General features: G+C 46.4%; 1 protein-coding gene across 3 annotated transcripts in view; it reads right to left on the bottom strand.

Moving 5' to 3' along the window:
- The window catches only part of MYO10 (myosin X), a 192,998-nt gene that overhangs the window by 16,948 nt on the left and 158,392 nt on the right, over positions 1–17,658 (bottom strand). For 2 of the 3 annotated variants that reach the window (XM_036020249.1, XM_028530975.2), the window contains exons 20-28: positions 17,522–17,646; positions 17,312–17,426; positions 12,359–12,465; positions 11,226–11,459; positions 10,827–10,872; positions 9,237–10,103; positions 8,224–8,347; positions 4,927–5,170; positions 1,492–1,587 (exon numbers count right to left, since the gene is read on the bottom strand). In XM_036020249.1, coding sequence (XP_035876142.1) covers positions 1,492–1,587; positions 4,927–5,170; positions 8,224–8,347; positions 9,237–10,103; positions 10,827–10,872; positions 11,226–11,459; positions 12,359–12,465; positions 17,312–17,426; positions 17,522–17,646 — 1,958 coding nt within the window. The remainder of the gene's footprint in view (positions 1–1,491; positions 1,588–4,926; positions 5,171–8,223; positions 8,348–9,236; positions 10,104–10,826; positions 10,873–11,225; positions 11,460–12,358; positions 12,466–17,311; positions 17,427–17,521; positions 17,647–17,658) is intronic. The other variant, XM_028530966.2, reaches the window with a different exon arrangement.

Below are 17,658 nucleotides of genomic sequence, written 5' to 3'. Positions count from 1 at the left end.
AAGTACTTAATACAGGTGAAGATTTAAGTAAACATGTAAACCTATATGTATAAATAAGCTAGGTGAGTTATTTACAGCAAAGCACTAAATCCACCTCCTATCATCCCTGAAGGAGAAAAAATGTCACCGAGAGCTTGTCAACATTCAGACACGGATGGAGACAAGGGAAACTTCTAACATGAACTTGCTTCATTAACTCTGGTTAACCTAAAGGCGAGACTTCAGTCACTGCTTTATTGTGGAAGCTCAAAAATATCCCCAATTAAACACTAAAAACATATACATAAAAGATGTAGGCCACCTTGTACACATGTGTACACACACACACACACACACACACACAGCCTACTGCACTTTCAATCTGCAGAGAGCAACTTGGAATCCAAAAAGGAATTTTTAAAAGTGTGTCTCCACTTGTCAGAGGAAAAAGTCCTTGGCTAAAATATTCCAAATGTTAAATTTAGCAGGTTCATGATGGCACAAAACACACAGGGCAGCTGCCAAATGCTGAGCCTGTAATTCAACTAACAAGTGGTTGGCATTCCCTGGACCACAAAAAGAAAAAAAAAGAAAAAAAGAAAAAAAAATGTGGCGTCACACGCCGTCTCTCAGAGTTGCAGGCAGAACGATGGGGCGGTGATGCCAGGCTGGCTGGTTTTCCCAGTTTGTGCCACAACGTATGGCTCTTGGCAGGGCTGCAGGCCGTTCCCATGGGGAGAGCTGCTCTCTTTGCCCTCAGTGCTGCTTCCCATGGCACTGTGTCCACTCAAACATCCAGAGGGCAGGGGTAACAAAAGGCCCTGAGAACTCACTAGGAAATTCTGAAGATTTCTGAGCAGAAAAGGGAAGAATATAGGCCATAGGATGTCACTCTCATGAACTGGAAGGTGCTCTCTGGCACTGCTCAGAACTGGGTGACAGGGCCACCCACACAACCCTACAGAGACCAGAAACAGCGGGGGGCACGTAGAAGGTGGGCTGAAACACGGTACATTCTCTAAATGTGAACCATCTGTTGTCTCCGATCGAATTCTTCAGTAGCAAGACCTGAAACACCCCCCAATGTCCCAGCACCCTCATGTGCTTAAAGAGCCAGTGCCTAATGCTCCTGCCTTTTCAATCCTTTGGCAAACACAAGCTGCTCCCTTTCAAGGCTCAGAACCTTCTGGAGGGTGGGCTTCCGGCTGTGTGTCAGCTGCACAGTTTACATACGCTGCGCACGACAATGCGGGCCTGAGCAGGGGTAGCAGGGGGTCTGGCAGGCGGCACTCGAAGCTGGAAATGCTGAACTACATCCTGTCCGTGCACAGATCTGCCCCGTGGAGGATGCCCCAGGGGACAAGTACATCAATTTCTTACGACTCAGAGCTCTTCGACCATCCAATTAAGAAATCAATGAAAATCTCTTCCGAGCCAGCGGGTAAGCGGTGGTCTGGGTGACACGCAGGAGGGAGGGTGTAGTCAGCTGAGGTCAACAGCACAGAGCCTCACCTGGCGTCTTCCGGGGACTCGGCAATCAGGTGGAAGGTCCTATCAGCCATAATGATGTCAATCCCGTTCTCTTTGCTGGTATTATCTATGATCTCTCTGAGGGAAAAAAAGCACCAAATCAAATCAGGAACATAGAATTCTTAACAAGTGAGAAAAGCACTTTCCCCAAATGATGATTGAGTCAGAAACTAATGGAAAGGTCAGATACCTACTTCAGCCTGTTTTTTAAGAAATGATGAAGACCACTGTGGCCTCTAGGGGCAGACACCTGACTTCTCTAGGGAGGGGCCCCTCTCTTCTCACACTGGTCCACAGGAGGCCCGGCCCGCTCAGGCCCCAGGAGGTGGGGCAGCAGCTCCCACTCCAGCCTACCCACCCTTCGTGTGGTTCTTCTCACAGCTCTGCAGTGGAAGGACCTGCAATAGGGGGCCAGTCTGGCCAGAGGTCTTTCCTGATTCATCACCACTTCCCATCATAGATTCCCACCACAGTGTAAGGCCCTGGCCGAGACCCCTGCTATACTCACCCCAATATATAGGCACATTATTTCCACTGGGGACTCTGGGGTGAAGAGAAGGACTGGGGTGTTTCTGGATCTCAATACCAACTTGTTCTCTACCCAGCACTCCCTAAACAACTACAGGCTTACGCTTGGTAGACTGGGTTAACAACACACGTACTTGATGATGGACCTCATGGATGAAGCCAGCTGACTTTGACAGCTGAAACAGTGTAACTGTTCAGAGTAAAACATTTCTTTTACATCTACAAAACTGAACAGTCTAACTGGTTAGAAAAAAAAATAAATGTACAACCTTATAGACTCACTGAGATAAAATATTAAACAACAACAACAACAACAACAAAAAGTACCAAGAAGTGACTTTACAGAGTGGTCTGGGAAGCCTTCTCAGAGTGGCGAGACAGGTGAGCAATGGGGAGGGACCAGCCAAGCTCCTGGCAACAGAGCCTCAGGAGCAGGGTGATAACTCCCAGGTAAAACTGCCCACACCGGGTCATCCTGCATTAGCCCCTGGGCCTCCCAGAAACTCGGTCAGCAACCCTGAATGTTGAAAGGGATAAGACTGCGATCTGGCTGCAAGGCTGTGTGTGGTTCTGAAGCCTGGGAAACATTCAGTGGACACAGGGGGGAGCTCTCTGCAGGTGGGAGCTGGGAGCTTGGATTCGTAGAAAGCCTCCTGGGAGGTGGGGGTGTAACGATGATGTTATCAGAACCACAGTGAACAATAAATATAGTATGGAAGCTACAGGATAAATGAGGTATCATCTTCAATAAGAGACAGTACGGGAAAGAAAAGATGGAGGGGGAATAAATTAAGGAACTTGAGAGATCTGTCAACTGACAAAAAATGATGAATCAGGTGATTGAGTTTCTGATGTGAAAAAACAGACCCACTCAAACCAGTAAGAACACTATCTATCACCTTCATGTATAAGACAACTGGGGAAATTGTTGTATCATTATTTTTTAAATGTTATAATAGTATTGTGACTGTATATTAAAAACCGCCTTAATCTTCAAGCGCATCCGGAAATATTAACAGGTGACATTACGTGCCGCCAGAGACTTGCTTTGTGGGGAGCGCGTGAGTGAGGTTAGGGGCGACACTGCTAAAGGCTGGGTACCGGGCGCACGCATTCCACTAAGTTCTTCTACCTACTTGTGCATGTGAGTGAAATTTTCTGTAACAAAATTTCAAAATATAAGGTAAATAAAATCTTAAACTTAATTAAAAAATCTTAAATGTGGCGAAACTGTAACAACTCACAGCCCTTCCTCAAGAGACCATGACAGACATGGCTGAGTAAGAGTAGCATTCCCATCACTGTAGAGTTTTCACAAAGCACCCAGAGAACAGGGTGTTATGAAATAGCCGAGTTGCAGACGGAACAGACATCAACCTACACTGGTGAAGTTCAACACCACGACTCACATGGTCTCTCTCTTTCTCCCCACCCCCTCCCTACAACCCACTCATTCCCCTCAGCTTCCTGGCCTTTGTGGCCCCCACTACTGTGGGGTGAGCAGAGGCACACCATCGTCGATAGAGCTGAGGGAAGACTGAGTGAGGCAAAGAGCTATGCCATCTGTGCAAACTTTTGGGGGGACTCAGAGTCAAATCCCCCCAAACCTACCCCTGTGGGACTTGGGCTCCTAAAGTGAACCAACCCCAAAGGCAGCCCGGAAAAGCCCCAGACTCTGCCGTCTGCGCTCCCCTGTTCGCCTATAAACACACGGAACACTTTCCTCTCCCTGTCTACTTCCCCCTTTTAATGAGTAATTTTCTCAAGCTGATGATGCTGGCTGATCAGAATCCTGTGCCACTTTCAGGTCTCATGACTCCAGGAGTTCATTTGATCTCTCAGAGTTTATTTTACCGGTTTTCTAAATTCATGTGTGTGTTCAAGTTGAGTGGGGTATGGCTACAGGCTATGGCAGAACAAGTTTTGTGCTTCGTTATCTAGGTACCCAGCTGTCCCTAACTCCAACAATTTTCTGAAAATCTTACTGAATTCATAACGAAAGTAACCAGCCCTTAAATGCTTTGGTTCTATGAGAGAGTAGATGAGGGAGTGACAGAAAAAGGGGATGAGCTGGGTAAGGGCCAGTTCTGTTCCTCTCACTGCTGAACATGAACATGGCTATACATACACAGATGATTCATTTCAAAAAACACCTCACAGTGGAGGGTGATCAAAGAGTACCAAAATATGGGGGGAGGGGCGTCAAAGGAACAAACGCCCCATTATAAAATAAGTCACGGGGATGTGACGTACAGCGTGGGAACCAGTTGATAACGCTGTAGTCTTGCAAACCCGAAATCTGGTGAGAAAGTAGATCTTAAAAATTCTCATCGTGAGAAATGTGTAACTGTGTGCTGACAGTCATTTTGCAATGTATACAAATATCAAATCTGTGTTGTACACCTGAAACTAATATAATGTTACATGTCAGTTAAATCTCTAAAAGCAAAATGGAACAAAAAAACTAACACTTCCAAACTGGCAGTCAGCTCCCAACTTAGCAATCCGCTGGCACAGCTGGGAGTGTACAAGAATGGAAAGTGGTACGTTGACCAATAAAAGGATGATAAAAAATTCTCCACTGACCGTTCAACATTCACACCATGATTCCTGTAAACGCCCAGTCACATCTCCAATGGGCTCATTATGTCCAAATGGCATCTTACAAGTGAGAGCCAAATGTTTGAATGTAACCAAAGAAAGCGAATTGTTACAGATGAAGTCGTTTCCCTCGTTTCCCGCTAATTCATCAGCACCCACTCAGCACCCAGTGCGGTCAGTCTACTGCTTCAAACAACTCGCACCCACTAGCTCTGAACGCACCGCGACAGGCGATCGAGCAGCCCCAGAGCACCACCCCGTGGCCACATCCAAGGTGCAGCAACCTACTTTGCCGTCCGGACTTCCACGGTGCCCTTGAGCTTCTCCTCACTGTCGTTTTCAAAGTACATCAGCTTGGACTGGCGGAGGACGAACCAGCGCTTCTTCCAGTTCCGCCTGGACAGCGTGGAGGAGCCGCCGCCCTTTTTGTGGAGCCAGCCTTGCTTGAGGGCCTCCTGCTTGGAGCGGAACCACAGGAAAGTCTCGTCCTTCAGGACGCACCAGCGGCGTTTCCAGGAGTTCATTAAGCCACCTGTTCCCCACAAGATCGGACAGGGAGGGATTTAGGAAATTCATTCAAATCGGATGGCAAGATCAGTAGGAGGTCTTAAGGCTCCATGTGTCCTTACTCTTGCCCTCAGACTCCCCTCAGTGAAGGGTGATGGCACTGCCAGCCTGTGCACGGGAGGCACTGGGCAGATAGATGTTCCACTAGGCCGCTCGGATGACCCACGAATGCTGTCCCTTCCTTGTAGCACACTGACACTCTACCCCAGCAGTGAGTCACGGGTCGGGGGGGAGAGGCATTGCTGTGTGTTTATCTTCAAATGCCCCAGAGGGGAAATTAGTGTAAAACAGTGTCAGAGTTTACACATCCCTGCCTCATTTGGTCCACGAGACATGACTTGTCAGGGAATTTGTAGTTTAGCAATAGGCTCTTAACTTACATAGGAAAATAAAAGATGCTTTCTTTTTGGATAAACACATTTTTTAAAAGCATCATCATCTGAAAATGGTTCCTATGTATAAGGCACACAATTTCGAATATGAAACAAAGAAAGACTCCAAACTGAATTGTGATTAGACCTAAAAAAAATGACAAGTTAGCTAAGATTTATTTAGCGGACAACTTTTTTTTGTTGTTGTTGCATGAACTTAGAGAAGACAAAGATGTACAGACGTCATCTTTCACAAGATAAAAAAATATTTCTAATGCCTTTCAAGCAGGATAATTTTATCTCAGTATTCTAGATTTTTCACGACCACTCAGGAGTGACATCTTAGAACCATTGTGCAAACACCTGTTCTACTCTCCCCACTGAAGCACACAACTGACTTCAAACAATTATAAAATGTCCCCAAGTCATTCTCTTGGGTCAGCCAGTAGTGAAAATAAGGAACACTTAAACATGGATATCGAAAGTAAGTATAAAAGAAAACACTTCTACTTTACAGATGAGAAATAACTTTAAATAAAAGGCCTTCGCAGGTTAACTTCTCCAGTGGCTGCAGACCCAAGCCTCGCGCTGTAACAGGCCAGGCGACGGCAGCGCTGGTCTGTGCATGGTGTGCTAAACGCACTCGCACTTCCCTGTTGAACACGAGCTGCTGCCCTTTCTGGCCTCCAGAGTGCCGCCTGCTCCCCTGGCTGACCGTCCCTGTGGTCACGCCGAACTCCAAAGCCATTTCCTAAGAAACGGCAAACTTGCCAAGGACTACCACTTTTTTCTTTCTGATTTGAGGCTTTAATCTGGGTTCCTTCAACAAGCCCAGAGGAAACAGCAATACAAAGCTATTCTGTTGTCTTATCGTCTTCAAATGATAGGAGTCATTCACAGGTGTTTCAAAGACACAGATGACAGCCGTCACCACAGCTGTCTCCGCCAGTTCGTTCCCTCTGGTGCTCTTAGACTGTTAGCAGGGTTGTTCTCAGTGCCCCCCCCTCGACCTCAGCCCCCAATTCTGGGTGCTTTCTCAATAGTTCATCATATAAAGAATCCGATCATTGTTATTAATTTCCAACTGCAAATACCTTTACTAGGCTGTTGTTAGACTGGTGAAAACTCATTTATACTTATAAAATATAATCTGGTGGTTGAGTTTTATCATTGTTTTCTCTTATTTGACAGTTTTATTTAAGACTTTTTTAAAGATTAAATGGTGCACGTACACAATAATTTTTTTTAAGTGGCAAGTTTGCCAAAAAAATTCACTTGCTTACCAAATCTTGAGCTCTGAATACTTTAACGTTGAAATTAATGCTTTGAATGTATGTTTACTTTTTCCTAATCTCATTTGTCTTAATCAGAAAACTGTATAATAAAAAATCAATGCCATATTTTATAAATAAAAGTGATATAGCGATATAGGGAATTTAAAAGCTAACTTAGGGACTATTAATTAAGGGGAGGGGAATATATTAACAACAAAAAGCTTATATTTATTCTGAGAAATACATGGGAAAAAAATCTTAAAAGCTATGATTGGATACTTCCTGAATCATTAGGTCCTGATTTGTGATCACATGTTTTCCTTTACCAAGTGATCCAATGCTAGCTAGGTCAGGTGGCTAGAATTCTCCATCTCTGTCTCTCTAGGGCTCCTATAAAAATTTCCATCGAGTGACTTCAGGCAGATCTCCCCTAAAACAAACCTGGTGTCATTTTCATGAGCACCCTAGGGATCTTTGAACTTTGAAAAGTGAGAGCAGGAGTGGCAAAAGAGGGGAAAAAAAGAGAAAGAAAACATAACAGAAAAAAAATAAGGAGGACAAAAGACATACGAAAAAAATATGCCAGTAAAAGAGAAGCAGAAGCAAAGAACAGGAAAAAAAGAGAAAAAGAACAAAATAAATACAAAGCATTGATTTCATGGGGGAAGATAAGGAAAAGCAGACGGTTCAAGGCCGTCGTAGAGAGAAAGTGCAGAGAAGGGGCAGAGAACGCTAACTTGATTCTGGGGAAACAGGAACCGGAGAGAAAAGAAAGGGCTGCGGAGTGAAGGGCGCCACCTGGGGACACTGGTTCTGTTATCCTGCTCTGTCCCCAAGATCTGGACACTTTCCCCTCATCTAGTCTAGAGTCATGCGAGACACCCGAGAGCCCCCCTTTGCTCAACTATGTGAAACTATCGGAACCAGGTGAGGATTACGGATTCTCATGACTTCTCCCACTGATTCAGAAGTCAGAGTCAAAACCACGAATAAGGTATGAGTACAAGGTCCTTTCCAAAATGAATATTCTTCAAGGTCCTCAAGGAATAAGGTCCAAGACAGTACATTCAAAGTTCAATAGCAATCAAAATGTACAACTGCCATTCTCATCACTGGTGACAGTGGTTGTAAACGCTTTGTCCTAATCCTGTACCTAGTGAGTGAGGACCGTCAAGGCAACGTGCTTCCTGGTGCCACCGTGTCACCCATGTCATACGAATACTGCACCCTCCCCGCACCCGGAGAACCTAACACGAGGTAAGGGGTAGGGAGCGGGCCATCCCCAGTCCTTCCGTCAGCCTCAGTGGAAACAAAATCTCAGCGTTCCCTCCCTTTACCCCAAACCCATGTGCCATGGGGGCTGCAGGTCGTACCTTTCATGTACAGGAAACTGTGGAAGTAAGGCAGCGTGACACAGCTGTACACGGAGTCCCGCCGGTAAGAGAGTTCATCATCCGTGTCGAACCTCGAGTCGAAATCCTCTTCACTGTCTTCGAACTGGACGACAAGAAGAGAGCCCATGGTGAGCAAAAACACCAGGAAACAAGTGACCGACACGCTTGTTTATCTATCAATTTCGAGAAAAATAAAAACAACCGATAAACACGCAACGTGCCTGTTCTTAACATTACAGCAGAGGGCTCACCACAAACCCAGAACTACAAACACTAGCTTTTAAGATCAATGGTCCCTTGCATGGATATGTAAACGCTAGACATCCATCATTTAATCCAAAGTCTACCTATTCTAAAACCAACACTCTGTTTCAAGTTGTAATTGCCATCAGACCATGCAAGAGTTAATTCCCTTTAAATTACAAAAATAAAAATATCTTCAAGATTTAAGAAAGGCAGTATTTAATGTGTGGCCAATGGGGAGAAAAATAAAAGGAAACGATAAATGAATGCAGAAGCTGGGAAGGGCATGTTTAAGTCCTTAACAACGCCTCCCTCGCAACCAGAACAAGCGATAACACCCTGGGTGTGGACTGTGAAGCCACTGGAAGGAACGTTCCCCAAAATGCCCCGGGCCATTCTGGCTCCCGGCAGGGCAGCTCTCCTGCCCCACGTGTCTGCAAAGCAGTGATGGCCAGAGCCACAGTCTCCGCTGAATACGAAAGTTGTCTTAGGCTTTGGCAAAAATGCAGCTCTGAGGTTTGTGTTTAGCCTACAACAGACACATCAAAGTGCCATTTACTAATCCGACTGCTTTAGGGAAGAGAAAGAAAAGTGTTTGAGGTCGTCTTTAAGAGCCTGACTTTGAAATCCTTGGCATGGTTTATGGGGGAGTCTTCATCTGAGTAAGGGTGCATGCAATGGGGAGTGGTCCAGGGCAACGCTCACCTCAGAGTGGGGGAGCCTGCGCCCCCAGGGGAGAGGGTACTCACCGAGGACTGCGCCCCCTCGGAACTAAACCGGTACGCCCCGGAGCTGTTGTAGGTCCCCATGGAGCAGCGGTAGTCTGGGGACCACTGGCTACCGTAGGAGTTGGAGAAGGTCACGCTGCTGCCGGAGGTGATGGCGCCGTCCTCGTAGTCGTCCTGGTCATAGTCGTAGTCGCCCTCCGGGGAGGGGAGGCCGCCATTGCCCTGGGGCATGCAGTAGGTGGGCTCCCCGCTGGAGGAGCCCTGCTCCGAGGGGGCCAGCAGCACGGTGCTGTCGGCGCTCGGGCTGGTGGGCACCACCGTGTCGTTCATGTAGGGGTCCTCCTCCGACGACTCATCGCTGGTCCGGATGCCACTTGTTCGCTGGTCCGAGTGGCCGTGCTCGCTGGGGTTGGGCGAATCCTTGAAGGCGTCGTCTTCCGCCTCAAAGCCCTCGTCGACCTCCTCCTCGGGGTAGGGCTGGCTGAAGTTGAAGTTGGGCTTCTCGGCACCGGCGCTCTCAGCAGGGTCGCCCACCTCGCCCGAAAACTCGCTCCCCACCGACAGCGAGCGCTCGATGTTGCGGACACACTCGTCGATCTCGTCGAAGTTGAGGGACTCCAGGAACTCCTGGGCAGCTCGGCATGCTTCGTCCTCCAGCCTCTTGAGCTCCTCGTCCCGCAGCTGCTGCAGCTTCTGCAGGGAGGCCTCGGTCAAGGACAGCTCCTGCCGCTCCTTCATGCGCTGCAGGTCCTCGATTTCTTTCTCCAGGCGCAGGATCTCTTCCACCTGTTTGTTTTCCTTCTGCTTCTCCAGTTCCCGGTTGAGGTCGGCTTCCCTCTGACTCTTCTGCAGGGCTTCCAGTTCCAGCCGCTTCCGCTCCGCCTCCTGCTGGACGGGAGAGGAAGGCAGGCCTTAGAGGTCAGGCACCCGAGGACAAGCCCCTCCTCCTTTGCCGTAAAGAACAACAAGATCTTGCTTTGGGCTAAATTGTGGCCCCTCCCCCTCCCATAGTTATGCTGAAGCCTTAACCCCACCCAGCACCGCAGGTTGTGTCTGTATTTGGAGATAGAGTCTTTAAAGTGGTGATTAAGTTAGAATGAGGTCATAAGGTGGGGCCCTAACCCAATCTGACCGGTGTCCCTGTAAGAGGAGATCAGACACACAGAGGGACACCAGGAATGCACACACAGATGCAAGAACCCATGATAACGCAGCAAGGTGGCTGCCTACAAGCTAAGGAGAGAGGCCTCAGGAGAACTAAACCTCCTAACTTCTTCATCTTAGACTTGCAGATCCTAGAGCAGTGAGAAGTATCAGTTCCCATTGTTAATCCACCCGGGCTGTGGGGCTTTGTTACCTCGGCCTGCACAAACTAGTACAGCGGCTGTGTTGGTTAGAGGCATCTGCTGTCAGGATTCACACTGCAATCTAGGACATTCACTAATTTCACCCCATTGTAATGGGTTGGAAATTGCCCCCTAATCACCTCTAACCTCCTCTCTTGTTCTTCCTACATCCTTATACTTTACTTGAGGTCTGAATCCTAAGTCAAAGTGTTTGAAGTGGGAAGGAAACAGACAGATGAGATGCGACATTGTAACCCCATGTCACCTGTTGGGCGAGGAGCTCAGCTTCCCTTCGTGCCTTCTCTCTTTCTCTAAAACAGTAAAGAAAAAGGATAGTGAAAATACAGACACAATAAAAAAAAAACCCAGGCCCACTTGTTAGAGAGCTAGTTATCTTTAAAAAGCTCTGCTAAGAACAACTTAAGAAGCATGAAGGATGAGGCCTCTTCCTTTGGCAATATACTTTTTCTGTGCATAAAATAAAAAAATACAGAACTGACTCTTCAATGCAACCAAGGAATTTCACGTTTGAGCCATGAGAAGCTCCTGTTTCCAACAGTAGGTTTGGCAGCATCCACTGGGGATTCTCGCTGCAAGGATGGATCCTGAGCCTAAGACTCCAAAGGTGTCCTTCTGTCTCATGCAAGCGAGCGAGGCGCCGTACCTCTCCTCTTCCTCCTGTCTCCTCCTTTCCTCTTCCTCTTGTCGCCTCTTTTCTTCCTCCGCCCGCTTCGCCGCCAGCAGCTGTCGGTAAACTCTCCGGGCCCTCTGCCCTCGGAGCCGCTTCTGGAAAACCAGGGCTGCTTTTTTCAGGTGCAGAAATCTTCTCCTCAGCAGGAACGCTCTATAATTTTTCTGTATCACCACCACACAATAAAGGACCTTCCTGTACTGCTTTCTGAAAATGGAAACAAAGACACAGCACAACAGAGTAACTGTCGAGGTAATGAGGCTTCCAGCTCCTCAAGTGAGTTTCCGTTAAAGCCCTAAGACAAAAGAATGGGACCTCGTCTGGGAAGATACTCTCATTACTGAGTCCGGAGTGAACAGGAGGCCCCTTTGGGCAAAACAAAAGACAAGAAAAACAAAAGAATAACAACAAACAAAAGTGAAGCAGGAACCCTATCATGATCTTGGCTAAAACATAAACACATAATCCCTAATGCAGACGTTGAAAAGTTTGGGCAGGAAGTTAGGTTGTAAACAGGACCAGAGGAGATTTCATACATTCTCCTGTTCTTACAGGGCAGTGGGGGCCGGCGGGGGGAGGGGAGGGGAGAGGGGCACTCACTGTGGCAGCACAGCTTCGGACTGCAAAAAATTTACCAGTGTGGGGTTTCGAGTGGCATGCTGGTCCACAGAGGTGCAGACCTCAGATACACATGAAAAGAAGCTGCCTTATTTGGTGAACACTGGTGAGTGGGCCTTTGTGGGCCCAATGGGATACCCCTGTCAACAGCCACAACACCAAAGTCAATAACCAGGCCCCTTCTGCCTTCAGTGTGCAAGGAAGATGCACCCGGGAAGCAAGGTACATACCTCAGCACAGTCCCTGCATACCTTTACTCTAAATGAGTCGTTAAGGAGTCCCTTTTCCTACTTTCTGCCAAGGTCAAGCTAACTTAGGGACCTGGCTTCACCAGTTAGGAGCAATGACCCGGGCTCTCCTTAGCCTGGTCCTAACCCTCCACCCACTCTGTTTTAAGGAAAAGCAATTGACTGGGCTACCCCACCTCATGGATTGTAGTGGGTAAGGCCTCATGAAGGTTAACACTCTCTGCCCTTGACGCTTCTTACCGTGCCAAGTAGCCCAGGACGTGAGCCCGGATCACCATGGCCGCCCTGGTAACTTCCTCCTCCCGCCGCTTCTCCAGTTTCTGCTCCAAGGATTCTCGGAGGAAGACCTGCCCAGGAGGGAGTGACATGTTAGAACCAAAGACAGTGGCTGGAGAAGGAGGACACCTCAGAATGAGAGATATTTTGGGGGGTTAGGCTTTTCCCCCTTCTCCTTAACTTGGCTCTAAACACACACAGCCATACTTTACAGCAGAAAGCTTCTGTGAGAAAGGGCCATTGTTGTTATTTTTAGCAGAGGAATAATTGACACATGACATTGCATTAGTTTCAGGTACATGTTATCATGATTTGATATTTGTTTTCTGCGGGGGTGGGGTGTTGGATTTTCCTCTCTACCCTTCTCAGTTCTTTTGGCTGGTCTAACAATTAAACTGACACAAGGTAGATTAACAGGAGGAAAAAACAACTATAATTAAGCACATACGGAGGTCTCAGAAATGGGCCCCCCAAATCACTGATGCAGGTTGCTTGGATGCCATTTTTAGACACAGAAAAAATTACTTGTGGAGATGAGACAAAACAAAAGGGTTTGTGTTTGGGGTAGCAAAATAACGAAGCAACAAAGTTTCTTCATGCAGCTTTCTCGGCCTTCAGTGGCTGTCCCTGGCGATAAGGACGCCTGGGGTCTTCCCGGTCCAGGCAGGACACTGTCACACAGGAGACGCACGTCCTGCTTCCAGGGGGAAGGGGTGGGAGGAATCAGAGTGTCTCTTTTTTGCAGGGCTGTTTCTCAAGGATCTTTGAATTTAAAATAATAAGCCCCTCTGGTATACTTTGGGGTGGCCTGTCCTGAGCCACAAGATGTATATTACAAAATGACCACCACAACAAGTCTAGAGGACATGTGTCATCACACACAATTTTTTTTCTCGTGATGAGAACTTTATGGAATACAGTGTTATTAACCACAGTCACCATGCTGCACGTTACAACACCCCCATGACTTACAACTGAAGTTTGTACCTGTTGACCCTGTCACCCATTTTGTGCGCCCCCATCTCTGACAACCACCAGTGTGTTCTCTGTATCTCCATGAGCTTTTTTAAAAAACCCGTTGGTTTAGATTCCACATATACGAGATCATACAATATTCGTCTCTCTGTATGTGACTCATTTCACTTAGCAGCATAATGTCCTCAAGTTTCATTCACGTTGCTGTAAATGGCAAGACTTTATTCTTTCTTACGGATGGATACCGTTTCAATGTGTCACAGTTTCTCAATCTTCTCACCCACTGATGAATGCTTAGGGTTGTTTCTCTGCCTCAGTCACTGTAAATAACGCTGCAATGAACACGAAGGTGCATGTATCTTTTTAAGTTAGTGTTTTTGTTTTCTTTCGATAAATACCCACAGTCAGAGCTGCTGGGTTATATGGTGTTCTATTTTTAAATTTTTTTTTGAGGAAACTCCATACTGATGTTCACAGTAGCTACACCAATTCACATTCTCATAACAATGCACAAAGGTTCCCTGTTCTCCACATCCTCGCCAAAGTTTGTCGTTTCTTATCTTTCTGATAACAGCCTTTCTCACTGGTGGAGGGTGGGACCTCATTGCAGGTTTTTTTTTGGGAGGCAATTCTCTGATAACTAGTGATATTGAGCATCTGTTTTCATATACGTGTTGGCCACCTATAAGTCTTTTTCAAAAGAAGTCTATTCAGATCTTCTGCCCATTTTTAATTGGATTATTTCTTTTGCTATTGAGTTGTATGAATTCTTTATATAATTTTGGAAATTAACCTCCCATCAGATATGTGATTGGCAAATGTTTTCTCCTATTCAGTAGGTTGCCTTTTCATTTTAATGGTTTCCTTTGCTGTGCAGAAGCTTTGGAGTTTGATGTAATCCCGTTCACTTAATTTTGCCTGTGTTGCCTACTGTTTTTTAAAACTTTCCATCTGTCACAGACTAAGATATTTGTAAAACATAGTAAAAATATGTTGCTAGAAAGAAAAAACAAAAAGTCTTATTTTATGGTTGTTGTTATCATTATTAAATTCAACAGGCGTAAAAGGACTGTGACACTGTTATCAAAGTTTGTGAATACTTATCTCATTACCAGCCAGGACAACTAGGTCACGGACTAGAACCAGTACTAAAGTAAGTGTAAACAAGAGATACAAAGATACTAGAAAGAAAGGAAAGGAAAAGGAAGGAAGGAAAGGAAAAAGGAAAAAGGGAAGGGAAAGAAAGGGGAGGGGAGAGGGAGGATGGAAGGGAAAGAAATCTAAGAAATTTGTAAAATGCTCTTTGCTGTCACAAGAAAACCCACTCTTCGTGCTCATGATCAGATTACAACCAGAACATCTTGGCTTCAAAAACTTTAATGTACATAAAAAACTAACATCAGGAATGTTAATTCTGAACACTGAATTTGAAAATAGAACATGAACCGTGTAAACTCTGTATCAACTTAGCCAGCACAGGACTACCAGAACTGGGACTGCACAGCTCACAGCCGCTCGCTGGCCTGTTTCAGGGAATGGGCTCCGCAATCCTATGCTTGTCAAGTAAGTGTCTGGTAACTAGCGCTTGTACCGGAATTTCAACTTTTTGAAAAAATATTTTTTTAAAGATTATATTTATATATTTCTAGAGAGGGGGAAGGGAAAAAGAAAGAAAGGGAGAGAAACATCGGTCAGGTGCCTCTCATACCCACCCTGACCAGGGACAGAACCTGCAACCCAGGCATGTGCCCTGACTATTAACTGTTAATCCAACTGGCGACTTTTTGCTTTGCAGGGTGACGCCCAAACAACTGACTGAGCCACACAGATCAGGGCTGAAAAAAATTTTTTTTTTGAAAAAATAACTTTGACCCTCCCTCAATCAAGGTAGCTTTTAATGATGCAATTCCAGATTTAACACATGAATAAGACATTCTAAATTATTCCCTTAAAAAAAAAAAAACCCTAGTTCCAAATATGTCTATGCTTTTTTATTAACTGTCAGCATGAGGGCATTTTGGTTGGGGGAGGGAGTGAAATGACACCTGCCCTCACTCATGAGTTTTACGTCTGTGCTCCTGTGGTTCATTCTGGTCTGTAATGATGCATCATGTTCTCTTGATGGCACATTTTCCCAGACTCTCTGCTTTGCCTCCTCCAAGACATTTGGGCAAATAAAGGAAATAAAGAATCCTACCAGATGGCATTCATAGCCTTACTTACTCCTGCTCTGGGTCCCCCAACATGTGTAAAGCCACCACGAATAATTCTCCTAAATAATTATTTGCCCTGGCTGGTGTGGCTCTGTGGACAAGGATCACAGTTTGTTTCCCAGTTTAGGGCACACACTTGCATTGCAGGCCAGGTCACCAGTAGGGGGCGTGTGAGACACCATACTTTGATGTTTCCCTCTCTCCCTCCCTTCCCCTCTCTAAAAATAAATAAAATCTTTTACAAAATAATGCTTTTTTGTAGTCTTCTCCCTAGAATTGCAATGAGCATGCTGGATGCATGAAGACACTGTTATCTTTAGCATGTGCATGCATGCTTGCGCGCACACACACACACACAGAAAAAATAAAGGACAGAAGCTCTAGGTGTAAAGGTTATTTGATAATTAAAAGTTTGCAGAAATCTGAATCTGTTTTTCAAAACCATGGATCAGAAGCAGTTCTCATCAAGACTGGACTTTAAAAAAGTATTGAAACTTCTCTTTGAAATTATTTTTTGGTATTAAGGATTTTACACATAATGCTTTTGCTCTGGTGTGTGTGTTTAAAAGAAAAAATAACAAAATTAAATCTTAGGAAAGCCCAGCGGTGACATCATGAAAGACAGTGGGGATTCTAACCAGCAATACAGCAGTAAATAATACCAGTGCTAGATGATACAGGAAAGAACTGGGTGGGGTGGTGGGGCACCAGAAGCAGAGAGCACTCCAGGTAGCAGTCAGCAAGCAAATAGGAGTGAACCTCATTCCTACAACTGCAAAGAACTGGATTCTGACTCCACATGAGCTTGGCAGAGGACGAGTTCCAGAAGGAAAGGCAGCCTGGGATGAAATTCTGATTGCAGCCTTGGAGGACCCAGGGGAGGGCACCCAGGACTCGATGCTTGGAACCCTCAGCTGTAGATACCATGAGATGATTAGCATGTGTTGTTAAAGCTGCTAAATTTGTGGTAGTTTGTTACACAGCAATAGATGACTAATACAAACCTCTGCATGCCTTCTCTACCCTATTAGATGTTTGTACCTTAAATCCCTGGCCAGTTAGAATAACTCAGGTGCAGAAGAAAATGTCCATACATACTCTCCCCTGCTGAGTGGTCCTGAGGTGATGCCTAAATACTTGTCACTGATCTCACATTGGTCAATGTTATGGACTGAATGTCTGTGTCCCCACCGAAATCTTAGGTTGAAGCGCTAAGGCTCCAGGGGATGGTATATCTGGAGGCAGGAACTTTAAGAAATAATTAAGCTGAGAAGAGGCCAGGATAAGGGGGCCCCACGATGGGATTAGCGCCTCTGTAAGGAAAGGAAGAAAGGCCAGCGCTCACTCTTTGCCGACCCCCCCCGCCCCACCATGCACAAACACAGAAAGGAAGCAGACATTTTCTCGGCCACTGGAGGCTGCCTGGCACTTAGTTGCTCACCAGCAAACATTTGTTGGCTGCCTGAATGAGCACATAGACAGAAACACCTAGGATCTGCTGTTTCAGGGTGCACCCCAACAAAAAAAAAATAGAGTCCCTAAAAAGTCAAGGACTGCCAATCAAATGCTGTTTGGAAGACAGAAGATGATGCTGGGCATGACCCCAAGAGCCCGGTTCCAATGTTAGAGAACAAGTGGTCAGCACCGCCACAGAACACTGAAGCCCATGGATGGCACTGCCCCACACCTCTCGCGGTCTCGGCGGGCTGTTCCTTCTCTGTGACTTTACCTTCGTCTTCCCCAGCTGCCACTCGCTGTGGGAGGAGTCGTGGAGCTGCAGCAAGGCCGCACACTTCTCCCGGACGTCCTCGGGGGCAACCGCACTCCTCATCAGAACTTTATACCTGCAAGGCAAAGGGCCCAGCGTCACCTTTTTCTGGCATTCCCCCTTCTGCCAATCCCTTTGAAACGAAAGAGGATTCAGTCAGTTCCGTCTTGCCTCTGGTAGAAATCCTGAAAGGGTCTCCGGACGGCATAGCCAGCTTTGCGGATCCTCACGGTCTCCAGCATCCCGGAGTATCGCAGCTGGTTCAGCACCACCGCCTGGTCAAACTGGTCTGGCATCTGAAACACGCG

Source organism: Phyllostomus discolor, chromosome 3, assembly GCF_004126475.2.
Source record: "Phyllostomus discolor isolate MPI-MPIP mPhyDis1 chromosome 3, mPhyDis1.pri.v3, whole genome shotgun sequence".
In the NCBI taxonomy this organism is placed as follows: Eukaryota; Metazoa; Chordata; class Mammalia; order Chiroptera; family Phyllostomidae; genus Phyllostomus; species Phyllostomus discolor.
Note: the sequence above shows the minus strand (reverse complement) of the source record. Positions and strands in the feature narration are given on the sequence as shown.